At 42.9% G+C, this 13,286-nt stretch overlaps 1 protein-coding gene across 3 annotated transcripts in view; it reads right to left on the bottom strand.

Moving 5' to 3' along the window:
- Positions 1-13,286, bottom strand: part of marchf8 (membrane-associated ring finger (C3HC4) 8) — a 50,832-nt gene that overhangs the window by 33,230 nt on the left and 4,316 nt on the right. For all 3 annotated transcript variants that reach the window (XM_086121728.1, XM_086121729.1, XM_086121730.1), the window contains exon 2: positions 6,485-6,702. In XM_086121728.1, coding sequence (XP_085977854.1) covers positions 6,485-6,592 — 108 coding nt within the window. In that variant the 5' untranslated portion in view covers positions 6,593-6,702. The remainder of the gene's footprint in view (positions 1-6,484; positions 6,703-13,286) is intronic.

The raw sequence follows: 13,286 nt of genomic DNA, 5'->3' as shown, positions 1-13,286 counted from the left end.
AAGACACTTTTTTTTAAGAGGTATTCTTCAGATGCTCCTGTCACTCTAAAGAAATGCTTATAATGATACAGACAAGTCACCCTGTATTTGTGTGCCTCAGGTGTAGTACCACATCTTGCCACAACATGCTAGGCAGCACTGAGGACTATGGAAAAATTCGTAGCAGAATTAAGAGCAAGAAAAAGAGCCCCAAGGAACCTCCAGTGGGCTAATCGTCTATGCTAGTTTCCGTTCGCCTGTCTTATCATATGATGTGAGCATTAAGCTAACAATCAGTTGAGTATTTTGGTGTTTAAATACACAATAACTACAATAAGTAATTTCTTTTGTCTGGTCTGGCAGTTTTACAGTACACTTCAACTTGGCTTGGCAAAGAGTTTGATGCAAGCACGCTTGACTACTACTTCGCAGAATTATGCGATCCGGTGACAGAATAAGAACAGGCACCAAGAAATATATTTTTTTAAGTATATTTGAATAAGTTCAGATGTTTTTAAAGCCGATCTAGTCTCTTTATATAGCGGTGACAGTTTGACCATGGAACAGCTGCCATGCTTCACATTAGAAATGAAACCTTTTAAACGTTTGTTTGTTTTTTTATCTGATGTTTTCCTTTGAGTGAAGGAGAACTGATTAGGGAAAAGAAAAAAAAAATCCATTGAGGCAATTGTTACAGCAGCACAGACAAAACATACCAACGCAAGACTACGTTCACCATTGTGCCAACAGTTTTTCTGCATTCCGCCGACCTCAAACAGCCTCCCATCTTACAAGACGCGCTGGCGGCTGTCTCCCTCGGCATTGGCAGCCAATCTGATGGCAGCAAGGCAGTTAACCGTTTGAACGTCAGGGCCGAGTTAAAATGAAGACGAGTGTTACTCACACATGGCCATTCGTTGACTCGATGAATGATGCACTCGAGAAAACAAATTCTCTCGCCTACGATTCAGTCCCAGAAAATAAGGAATTATACTGATTTAGTTTTCATTTGACCAAAAGTGACCATAACAGAACCAGAATGTACAATTTCATGTAAACAGTACATTTCAAGTTATTTTTCTTTTCATCGTCGCCGTGGGTTGAAGTTTACAGTCAAACTAACAGTCTCCAATGAACTGAAGCAAAAAACAAATATACAAAAAAAAAAAATGTGGCACAAGCTGTCTAATTTCTTCACACTTTACTTTGTCATTGCTGCATGTTTTTATAATGTACAATATATAAGTGCTATTTTTTTCCCCATTGTCATTCTTTTTTTTTTCCGTTCATTTAAAGAGCTGAAGTAAGCAAGTTGACTTAATCAGAAAATAATCCACACCCTTGGGAAGTGTCATTCCATTTGCATTACCAGCCAAAATGTTAAACATACGCACAAAGGCACACACACACACACACACAACTGGGCCGAAGGTTAAGCGCGAGCGAGCGACATAAACCACAAATCCTGTGTATGTGTGAGGAAAAACTGGCCGAGCAAGGTTCATGAAATTAAACTTGCTCTCCAAGTGTTTTGCTGGCAAAACACGTCCCTTCCTATTATCAGTTTTGTTTCATACCTGGCAACCCAGTGGACCGACGCAATTAAAGAGAGACAAACTTGAGACACTGAGCCAGCGTCGCAACCCTCAGAAGTCGTTCTCCCCCCCCCCCCCATCTATTACTCCAGCCGCAATGTCGGATTCCCGCACGGAGCTTGCTCTTTAACGAGTATAAAACGCCATCTGCGGGCGTTTTTCACGCGGCTTCGCGCGCCCGTCCTCCAAAGCGATGGCTCTCGTCGCCGAGGGCTGTTTACCTTTTGGTTTTGGTTGGTTGTGTAAAGAAGAGAACGTATTAGCATCAGAGTACTGTACATGTTCTGCTGCGGGGTAAGAAGATGCAAGTGCCATTTGGCCGCCGAGGTGAAGCTGATGACCCTTTGTGCTAAAACACCGTTGTTTTGTTCCCCGCCCCCCCCAGCTCTTTCTGCATTTTCTGAACTACTGGCACTATCCCCGTACCTTATTGAACAGGTTATTGCTGGCCAAATTCCTCTCTTTTTGACACAGCAAATGTTAGTGGAGTGGCACCTGACTTCGGAGTGCTCAAGGTACTTGAATTGAAAAGTGGTTGGACCTGTCCTGCCAGATATTCTGAATGGCCACTGGCTATTTGTGGTTTCTTAATTACATATAAATGATGTATTTTTAAAACTAAAACAGAGAAAAGATCACACCTCCCCCCCCCAAAAAAATTCTACTAATTACATGTAAATTTGGGGGAAATTATTTGATCAGGATATGCAAACCCAATGCCAAGAAAGTCAGGAGGTTGTGTTCATCATGAATAAAAACTGAATAAAATGCAAATCAAATTTAACCCTTTCGTGGACAGCGGTTACTACAATGCCTATCGTGTTATCAGGTTACAGATTCTCATTATTGGTGCATAAAAAGGTTAATTAAATCCCCTACAAAGACAAGATATTTAATATTCAAACTTATGAACATTTTTTTTTGTTGCAAATCATTAATTTGGAATCCGCTGCAACACGTTCCAAAATAGCTGGGACTGAGAGTGTTGAGGAATGCTCATCAAACGCATACTTGGATCATTTCACAGGTGGATATGCTAACCGGGAAAGGCCGTGAATCATGATTGGGTTGAAAAGGAAATGTTCCCCAAATGATTTTTTTTTCGGAGACAGCGGTTACTACAGTGGACAGCTTATCAGGTTATGGAGTGCGTAAAAGGGTTAATTAGCGATCTTCAACCTCGAGTGGATTTCAATGCGGCCGCTTCCCTGCCGGAGAGGCGTTCGACTTGCGCAGAGATGGGCCCATGACAGACGCCATCTGACGCCACCTGTTCGTGTCAGCCCGCGGCAGTCTTGGTGGAAAAATGCGCTGAAGAACGTCCGTGGTGAATCTGAACGCTCAATAAGGCGCCGCATGGAAAAGGAAGTCGACTGAAATAAACAATGGGGGGGGGGGGGGGGACGCGTGTCATTTATTCCCTTCTTCAACAGTCAAAGTTGGACAGATCAAAGGGCTTTTTGTTCACTTCGACGAACGAGCCAAATGCCGCATGACAATAACGACAAAAGTGGAAGATGGCGGCACTGGATGATGTGATTAGGGAAACAAAACATCCAGCAAAAGGAAGCGAAACTGAGAGCTCCACGACGGCCGTTTCATCTTGCAATTTCCTGGTGTGCACGATTGCTCATGTGAACTCTCCAAAGTTTACTTTCGAGCTGCGAGGCAAAACTCAACTGAGGAAAAAAAAAAAAAAAAGTCTGGAGAACAAACTTCCAGCCTGACCTGCCGACCTCTTGCCAAGCGCTTGCTTCAGAGCACTCGCAATCCTTCCTTACTGCAAAGCAGGTCTTATCAAAACCGCCAGCCGCTCAAAGAGGACCAAATTATTTGCAGAGGCCAGGAAAAGCATGAGAAACTACTGCTTTAAAAAATATATAATAAATTCCCTCCTCTTGGAGCAAGACCAAAGATGAGCACAAGATTCGGAGCTTGACAAATGAACTAGAAAGGAAGTGGAACACTCAAATGTTTTCATCTGAATGAGTAGCCGAAGCCTGCCAAATTCTAAATAGGGGGGCTGTGTTGTCAAGTGAGCCCAGATGGCCACATGCTGTGTGACTCAAGTGTCGGCCCGCAAATGCACACCCAAACAAACAATATCATGAAAAAACACACACAAAAACATGCATCCATGCAACAAAAAAAAACCCAACATCATACAAAAATGCACACTAAACAAATGCACACAAACAAAAATGTAAAAAACAACAACAACACACACATACATAGAGGGTGTCAAAGTGAGGACCGACCAAAATGTCCTCACTCTGTAGAAATGTCCTCACTCTGTTGGTTAAAAACTCATGCCGGTCCTCACAATGTCATGAGTACAAGGACACACACACACACACACACACACACACACACAAACAGATTGCGCACCTTAACACATGAATACACAGCGCACATAGCCATTGTATATCACAACATCCGCAGTCAGGGGTTCACGAAATAAAATGCACATTTTGAACATACCAAGCTTGCATAACGGACTCATAATACAAGCAGGAACAAACTTTTTTTCTTTTTTTTTTTTTAAACCAAAGTATTTGATGTCATTACACCCTGACTGTGGATGGCATGATAAACACTGACTTCTCGCCTAGGTGTGTTGTGTATCCAAGGCAGCCCCTCACAACTGCGTGCAAACGAAATCCCTGAATGTTCTGAACTCCTGTTTCCACAGCAAAGTGGCGAAGACCTCCTCACTTAAGCTAAAACACGACTCTGATTTTGAAGAAAAGAATTTGCGAGTCACATCAACTCCGTGAAACCGCACACACTTTTATTCCACAAATGCTGATAAAGCACAACGAGGTTCTGTTTTGAGATGAATAGATCACCTCGGCTGCTCAATGATTAATTACCGCCGAGCGTCTTTTTGTTGGCCTCCGGGGTGGCGTGATTTTGAATGTTGGCGCACGTCAAGACTGGAAATTAAAATGCCGGCGCGACATCTTTTACACCATTCATTGCTCGTAAATGACACATTTTGGACTCTGGTGATCCAACACGAAGCCGAAGCGATACGCAGCTGGACAACGCCTCGTCTTTGAGCTCAGCCGAGCCTTTCAAATTGAAAATTCACCATCAGTGAGGATTGCGGGATAGAAATTTGAAACGCATGTGTCAGTGCTGCTTCAAGAATGTAAACGTGTGAATCTGTAGGAGGCTTGGAGTTGTGGGGGAAAAAAAAGGAGGGGGCGGGGGAGCACCATATGCGGCATGTGAGAGGTCTCTTCAGAACACCTGTGCCTGCCTTCTTGTTTCACACATATTGCCTTAGCACCTCTCTTTGTTTCTGCGCTTAAAAATAGGAAGACTGACTCTTGAGAGAGCACTCGTGGTGTGTGATTGCCAGAGGAGACCACGTGGCTTCGAGAAACAGGGCGGAGCTAGGCCTGAACGTTCTGTAGTCCTTGGAATGAAATCATGATCCCAGAAAAGACCAATTCATGATCAGAACTTTCACTGAACCCCCCACAAAAAATATATATATATATATATATATTCACACAGTCACCTCTTGCTTTCCCGGCTGCTAGCCCCAGCCATAGCGCTAAGCTAACTTGCGCTGCACAAATGTCTATGAAGGCAGGTTGATGTTGACAATGTGCAACTTAAAATTGAATGTGAATGTGTGTTAAGTAAGACGAACTACAGGTCACGTAAATACACTTCATCACGACAAACAAAGTACACAAAAACAGCATTTTTTTTTCATCACAAGAACCGGTAACAGTTCGTTTGAATGTGCATGAAGTGCATTAAGATGCCCGTCCAGAGTCTAAATTCTACTACTAGCGTTTACTTATTCAAACTGCGGTGAATGAACAAAGATATACAGACACATATGAAAATTAATATATAAAAAAAAATAAATTACTTTTTTTTACCAAAGTGCCCCCTGGGCAATATTTTTCCCACCCTGCTTGCGACGCTCACTGCGCTCAATGCTAATAACTTTGAACCTCTGAGGCCATTTCCAAGAAAATAGTGCTCCAAACTCTCCCAAAATTCCCACAGGCAACCAAAAAGGAACTTCAGACACATTGTTAAAGTAGAAGGCACAAATGTCTCCCAGTACGAACATTTAAAAAACACATTGAAACAATCAGCTTGGGCAATTGTGAAAACATAATGACCACAAAAAAAACAAAAACAAAAAGACCACACCATCAAACTGAAGCCAAAATGAGCATCTTGCTGCCACATACAACAGTTACCATCCAAGCATGAAAACTTTATAATGAAATAAAGAAGAATGTAGATCAAAAGTCTTCAAAGTTGCCATAAAAACGGCAATAGAGCAGATTTTTATGATGTCTGTGTATGTCAAAGGCGCGTGTTTATCATTAGCATAACATAACATGGGTGCTAATTTCCATGAAATCTATGCCGTTTTGCATTATATGTTAACATTAAGCTAGCTGTTAGAAATTTTGCGGTTTAAAAACACAATGTTTAACTCTTTGTTGCTGTCTAATCTTAAAATCTGTTGCTCTGTGCTAAATTTGCGGTTGAGTCAAGGTTTAGGATGACCGAAATATCCATGCTAATTTCCTTCACCCCTTCAATGGCGTTTCACATTGCACGTTAGCATTGAGCTAGCACATTTGTCTTTAGTTTTGTCTGTCGGTTTCACAGTAAACTTCAACTGGGGCTGACAAATACGGCACTTGAAGCAAGCACGCTGAGTTTCTAAATTGCAGAACTGTGCGAGTCTTCATTTCCTCTGACTGATGTTTTTCAGTGAGTGCGAGAGTGAGAACAGGCGTTCAGAAATCCTTTAAAAAGTGTTGTTTTAAGAATTTTGTCCTGCAGTTTGTTTAAAAACTACAAATATTCCAATGATCTATACATGTATATCGCACATCTCCGCTTCTCCAGAGCCCTCATCTCACCTGTTTGTCTTTGTCCTTAGCTTTGCCCGCTCCGCCGCCACCGCCCGACAGCCGCGACGAGGTGACATCGCGGGGGATGACAGAAATTTGATGCAGTGGCATGTTCATCCCAGCAGAAGCCACCAAGGCCCGGGGGAAGGGACGAAGGGGACGCTCAAACGCTCGCTTGCTGTCTCGACGCCGGATCAACGAGCATGATGGTTTGGGACTGCAACGCCCTGCGGAGGACCAAAAATAAATAAATGGAGCATAAATGGATTAAATGCACATTAACATTGTTGACGTTAAGCGGGGCAGCCTTCAAAAAACAAATCACAAATTTCCAATTAGCCCATCATGCGGGTCAAACTTAGCATCCGAAACAGGAAAGATAATTTACAAGGTTTTGGACACAAATCAAGATCTCAGCTGGAAATGCTCTGGTTGTTGAGCATGTCACTAAAAAACTCATTCAGAACTCATGGCAAGCGCTGCAGGATAAAAAGATGACAAATTAGTTTGAAAATGAGATAATGGTGAAGGCAGACCAAACTGTACAGTTGTACAACAATAACAGTTTTATAAACCAGACTTCATTGGTCGTCAATTGGAAGACTAGACCATTCGGGGGAAAAGCCCAACAGTAGCAAATCAGGAAAAAAAGAGAAGCCACACAATGCAAAAAATGCATTTGGGATGACAAATGAAAAATTTAAAAAAGTATTTGCGATGAGAGGCATTTAAATGGTGGCCCGGTGGCTCAGTACCAGTTCTGGCCACAACTTGGCTCACTCAGAAGAGGCTTAATGTCGGATCCTGGATGATAAACAAATTCAAAAACGGATGCCGTCTGACAATCGAACAGATCCTCTTTTCGAATCCAAAAGCCCATTCAATAGAATTGCTCAAATCACCAGAACTCAGTGCGACAAATCAACATTAAATCCCAACAACTAGTGCTTGGCTGGCCCATTTCTGTTGATTTCACAGTGGTGTCAACGTCAAAGAAATTAAAATAATTGCTGGCTGGATGCATGTTGAACAAAGATGTCATGGAAAATGGAGAATTTAACAAAAGCAGCCTTTTGCAAACATTGCCTTCAACGTGCCGGTCAACCGATGGATCCTATCTTAAAAAAAAACTCCCAAATCTGTAACTTTCGTTTGCCAATCCGCAACTATGAAAAAATCTCGGGCTTTTCACAGCAGTCATTTGGGCCGCGGTTAAAAAACGGTCAACAGCAGGACGAACAAAGATCAGCGGAACAAATCGGGTTTTAACCTTTCACTCACCCTGTAACCTGATAACATGGCGAGCTGTCCACTGTAGTAACCGCTGTCCCTTATAGGCAAAATTTTCACAGGAAGGAATTTCAATGTGTTCCCTTTGCCTTTTCGCGCAGGTCTTTCCCCGTTTTAAATCCTTGTCAGGGTCAATTGCAGCCCCGCGTTCAGCTCGGCCACGCTCTGCTATTATCCTTGACGCCTGTCGGATCAGACCTGAGATCCGTCTGCCGGCATCTTCCTCCGCTTGTGAAGCGTACTCATGCGTGTGTTCGCCCATCCCCGCGCTACTGTACTACATCTGCGCAGACGTCTTCCTGGCAGGCTACAAAAAAGGGGACAAAATAGGTCATAAAAGCTCCAAAAAAAAAAGATATTCCACATCGAGAACCACAAGAGGGGCAGCGATGTTCCCGCGGGGCTTATTCCCATAGAAACGTTTTTGACGTTAATTACGGCGTGCGCCGTAAAGGTGAAGTAATTACCGACTGATTGCCGGGTCTCATTTGAGTTCGTTATGACTAGTTTGTGAACTCAAGAAGCGGAAAAGATGGCGTGTAAACCGCGACCAGATATGAAGAGGGTCCAGGTGATCATTCAGTCTTGAAAAAGATTTGCTAGCTAGAGAAAACTGATCTCACAAAACAGGGAATGGCCGCAATGATTTTCTGGCTAAAGTGGTACAAGATGTTGAAGGTCAGTAACATCAGAGTTGGAGAAATTTCCAACGAGTTTGCTGGCTAAAGAAGTGGAAATTGATGAGAAATATGAAACTTTGCAGCCAGTGAACGGCGCAGGCTCAAACCGCTAAAGAGCAAAAAGTCATTTCTTTCTCACAAACTCGACAACCTTATCGGGAGTTTCGAATATCTGTGATTGCGCATCTTGACGAGATGCTGGCGAAGAAATGAGCATAATTTCGTCCCGTTCAGATGGAGGCAGAGGCACAAACAACTCAATTATTACGACTTTCTTTCCAGTTCCCCAAATGTCACCGCACATTTCCAAATCAACCAGCAAAACATCCTTCTCGATTCTATGCTAATGAGGCCCACTTAAGGCTGTGATTAAGTCGCTTTCCCGGTGGGAGGAGACGATACGGAAGCGGGCGATTTCAAGAACGACGAGCCTCTCGAGTCAATTTAGCATCCCATCTACATTTTTTTTTTTTTTTTAAGGAAGGAGAACTTGTCCTGTCGCCATTAATGTTTCATTTTGACACGGCTACCAAAACAGGAACACCACGCTGGCCCCGTGAACGCACTTAAAAGTGGGTCACTGAAAGTTCAGCTCCGAGGGATCCATCATTCCCAGCTCGGCACAGAAATAGCCGGCATCTAAACATCACGCCATCGATTTTACATCACGTCCTCAATTCGAGCCGTCAATCTGTTTGACAGACTGCATCCAACATCCTCGTGCTCAAAGATCTAAAAGCACATTTCAAAGCGGATGCCTTTCAGTCACTGTCAGATGCGTTCTCGTCATATTTCCTATGTTGCCTAGCAACCCACAGACTCTCTAGGAACGAGGTACGCCGTAAGGACTAGGGCAAAAGGTAGTGAGTGTGTGCAAGGCAGGCAAGAGGTGGGGAAGAAAGTTTATTGCAAACTGTGCCATGCTGGAAAACAAGACAACTGAAGACAAGGCTATTGAACCCATTTCATATTGTTAAAAGATACAAATATTTTTGCGATTAGAGCAAGCAGGTATGCGTGTGAGGCGGGCAAGTGGTGAGGAAGAAAGATCTGTGCAAACAGATAGTGTTTTCAAACAAGACGAAGGAGATGAAACCACTTTTGCTCATGTACACTGCTATTTATCTGAATGATTTTTACAAGTGCAGCAAGTAGGTGTGGGCGAGGCAGGCAATCGGTGAGGAAGGAAAATTCCGGGTATGCAAGTCCTGTTAAGCTGTGTGACAAAAAGTGAGAGTGGTGAAAGCAGTTTAGTTCTTAGGATAAATTCATATTGTTATATTGCCAAAACGCTTCTGCAAGTGGAGCAAGTGGGTGGGTGTTTGTGAGGCAGTCAAGTGGTGAAGAAGACAGTTCAAGATAAATGTTTTAAAAACAAGAAAAAAAAAGTAGGTTAAACCGTCCATCCATTTTCTGATCCGCTTTATCGAGGGTCGCGGCGGGTGCTGGAGCCTATCACAGCCGTTTTCGGGCAGAAGTAGTCGAAAAGAAGTGCTTTATAGCTGTTTGGTTGTTCATGTAAGCTCTTACTTACCGACTATACATCTGAAATATTTTTACATGTGGAGCAAGTGGGCGTGCGTGAGGCACATAAGTGGCACGGAATAAAGTTCAGAATAAACTAAGAGTTCTTCATATTACCTTAAACTGTTTTCACAGAAAAAAAATTGTGAGTCAAGCGAGTGAGTGAAGAAAATGGTCATGGTGATATTGGTGCGGCTGCTTCGATGTTTAAAGGTTTCCAATTACCGTAACATTAATGCTAGTCTGGTGGGCCAATCTATGGCTGTGTACACTATGTTAGCATTAAGCTAGCAGACTTTCGTAAGACAAAGTTAAGGCAATTAGGTTTAAATTCTCTGTAGTGTTACACTCGGTTCAACACTAAAACCTCCACTGCGAGTGGCAATAAAAACATTGAAGCCCCTTTTTATTGAATTGATCACGATCGGCCAAATTGCTGCGTGTTGTCAAGTTCACTGCTGCCCCCTTCGTTAGCTAGCGAGCTAGCGCTTGTCATAAGTAAACTGTTATATTGCATACGACCTTTTGGGTTTGGGCGAGTCTACAGTAGCCAGTACAGTACACCACTTGCCCGTCTCTGATATTGTACAGACTAAACACTGCACCAAGAATTTACTTTTTTTTTTTTTAAGTGCTTGTCCTCCATTTTCCCAGTTAACCACTCGAGTAACGTCTCCCTTTTTTTAGCCTTAATTAGCACATTCCAGTTCCAGAATCAACGTTAAAAAAGAAAAAAAATCTGTTTTCGCTGCAAAGGTCCAAGGTTAATGAACCACTTCTTGCATGTTTTTACTTCTCCGCCACATTTTTCATACTTTTTACATCAACAGAGTGAAGCCTGGCACGGGCATCTCGCTGGCTGCACATTGCCAACGGCGCATTTCATCAGTGGTGGCGTGTACACAATTCATATCAATCCCCCAAGCGCGGGAGCGACGTCGCCGTGGTCGTCGATGATGCTGTGCGCACATCGTAACATTACCCGCCTTCTTTGTTGACTTAAACATGAATTATTCATGACATTTTGGAGAAAAAAAAGAAAAAAATGGAGCAGCCATTTCTCATATGTCACAGACTCAGGATCATATTAATGTGGTGCAGCGAAGTCATAGAATTGGCACAACTATGACCTGTATTGTTCTCCCCTAGCAAAAAGTGCTACGGTATCAAAAATCCAGGATGTAAAACTAAGGGGTTGACACAAAAAAAAGCAGCTTTTGTTCCCTGTGACATAATTTATGGCAAGTCAACTGGATGTTACAGCCCACCAATTTTAGCTGTGTATTAAATTCCCTTTCATATCAGTTCACTTCCATTTGAACGGGAATTCCTCTCAAAAGCACATCGCTCTAATTCTGATGAAATTCACGTGACAACACAGTTCAAGAGACAGAAGGATAGCTGGAATGTTCTATTAAAAACAAGTTCGGTTGGCAAACATGGAAAACTTCTTAAGGCTATGTGTCATTGTTGGAAGCTCAAAAAAAAAATAAACCAAAGTGTTGGCAAAACACCAACTGCAGAAAAAAAAGGCATTGTGTGAAACTTAATTATGTGCATGATTGCATTATGTGCCAAATTGAAATTAGTACAACTTGAAAATCAACCGGCATCACAAAACGATTCACGTTGAACTTTGGAGCTTTCGCTTGAGCTTCTGAATGCCCCCGAAAACGACAAGACCTATTATGCTACCTGAGTGACTTTTCTTGTTTGTAATGCAACTCAAAGTAAAAAAAAAAACAACAACAAAAAAAAAATGACAAGTGGTCCCTTTCAGTGAGAGAAAAAGGAAATGAAAAGACTAATTCACTCAGAGAAGGCAAACACAAAGTGCTCGCACTTGTCACATTAGCAGTAAATACACAATTGCCATGCTGTTAACAGTTTGTGTGTGTGTGTGTGTTTGCATAACAATGACAATTTGAATTCAATTAATTGTTCAGCCCAACAAGAAAGCATTTTGTTTTGGGGGGGGGGGGGGGGGGTTGGCTCCATTTCATTCGGTCGTCAATACACTAATTGTCAGTCAACAGCGAGACGAGGTTCGAGGGGCGATGAGGCCTGGGACGCCGTTGCGTTCGGCGCACTTTGTTAAACCTGCGAGGCACATTCGGGAAAGGGAGCGTGTGATGTTCTTCATTTGCCACGTCGGCACGCCAATGAGTCTTGATTTACTCGCCCCCTCAGCAAGCGTATGCAGCCGAATGGAAGCGACGGAGACGGACTCTAATTGGGTTGACAAATCAGGGCCCGCCGTCCTCCGCGGGTTTCCCTCACCGCCCCTTGGCCGGGGTTCACGGGGTTGGTTAAGGAGCTGCCGCAAAAAAACACGGCGACACCAAGTGCTGATTCCCCCGAGGCTATTTGAAGTCAACACGCAGCTTCAACGGCCGCATTTGTCTGGGAGGAGTCCAAATGCCTGACATAGTTCAACTCCTGAACTACTGAAGAATGGAACTCGGTGGAACACATACCTGAACGCTGCATTTGTTTGTTTGGTTGTCTGCTGGGAGCAGATGTTGAAAAAGTGCTAGCATTCAACACTTAATTCGAAGTACAGATATCAAAAAAAGCCAAATATCCAAGACCTGAGGTAATTCTTCTAGTTTTGATAAGTGAGACCGGTGAATCCTAACCAATGTGCCGTGGGAAATGATCAAATTTCACTGAATTGGTGAGAAAAATTATTGATGAAGAACAAATCATGTATCTCTGTCCATCTATCTATGCCGGCAATTTACAGTGACAGAAATAATAAGTAAATGATCTATCAGATGGCAAAAAGTATGAAATCCTCACAATTTTGTTTGACTGTTTGCCGTGCGATTTTTTTTTTTTTTTAAATATGTGCCTTGGCTCAATAAAGTTGCACCTCTAAATTGGTTTACATCTGCACGATTTGTATTACACTGCCCCTGGTGGCCAAGTAGAAAACATAAAACAAGTCACAATTATTATCATTATTGGGGGGGGGGGGGGGGGCTGGCTAAGAGGGTTTCGACTTGTTTTCATTATTTTCATGAAATCTATTTTTTTTAAACGCAACATGTCTGTGAGCAGATCAGCGACGGGAATTTCATCCAACCAGCCTTGCAAGTGAGTGGCTTACAATGGAAGCTGTCAAATTCCTCCTCTGTTGCGTTTTGTCAACTACGTCGGGAAACACTTTGCACCATCACAAGCTATTGTGCACAACAATGGCGGCAGCCGGCTCCTAATGGAGCCTTCATGTAGTCGGGGATTGCATTTTCCCCGCTTGCACAATGACTTCCCTCCTTAACGCGGCTCAAAAGACAAGAAAGCGCAGAGTTCAA

Source organism: Hippocampus guttulatus, chromosome 10 (genome assembly GCF_054856545.1).
Source record: "Hippocampus guttulatus isolate MCC_2025c chromosome 10, RoL_Hgut_1.0, whole genome shotgun sequence".
In the NCBI taxonomy this organism is placed as follows: domain Eukaryota; kingdom Metazoa; phylum Chordata; class Actinopteri; order Syngnathiformes; family Syngnathidae; genus Hippocampus; species Hippocampus guttulatus.
Note: the sequence above shows the minus strand (reverse complement) of the source record. Positions and strands in the feature narration are given on the sequence as shown.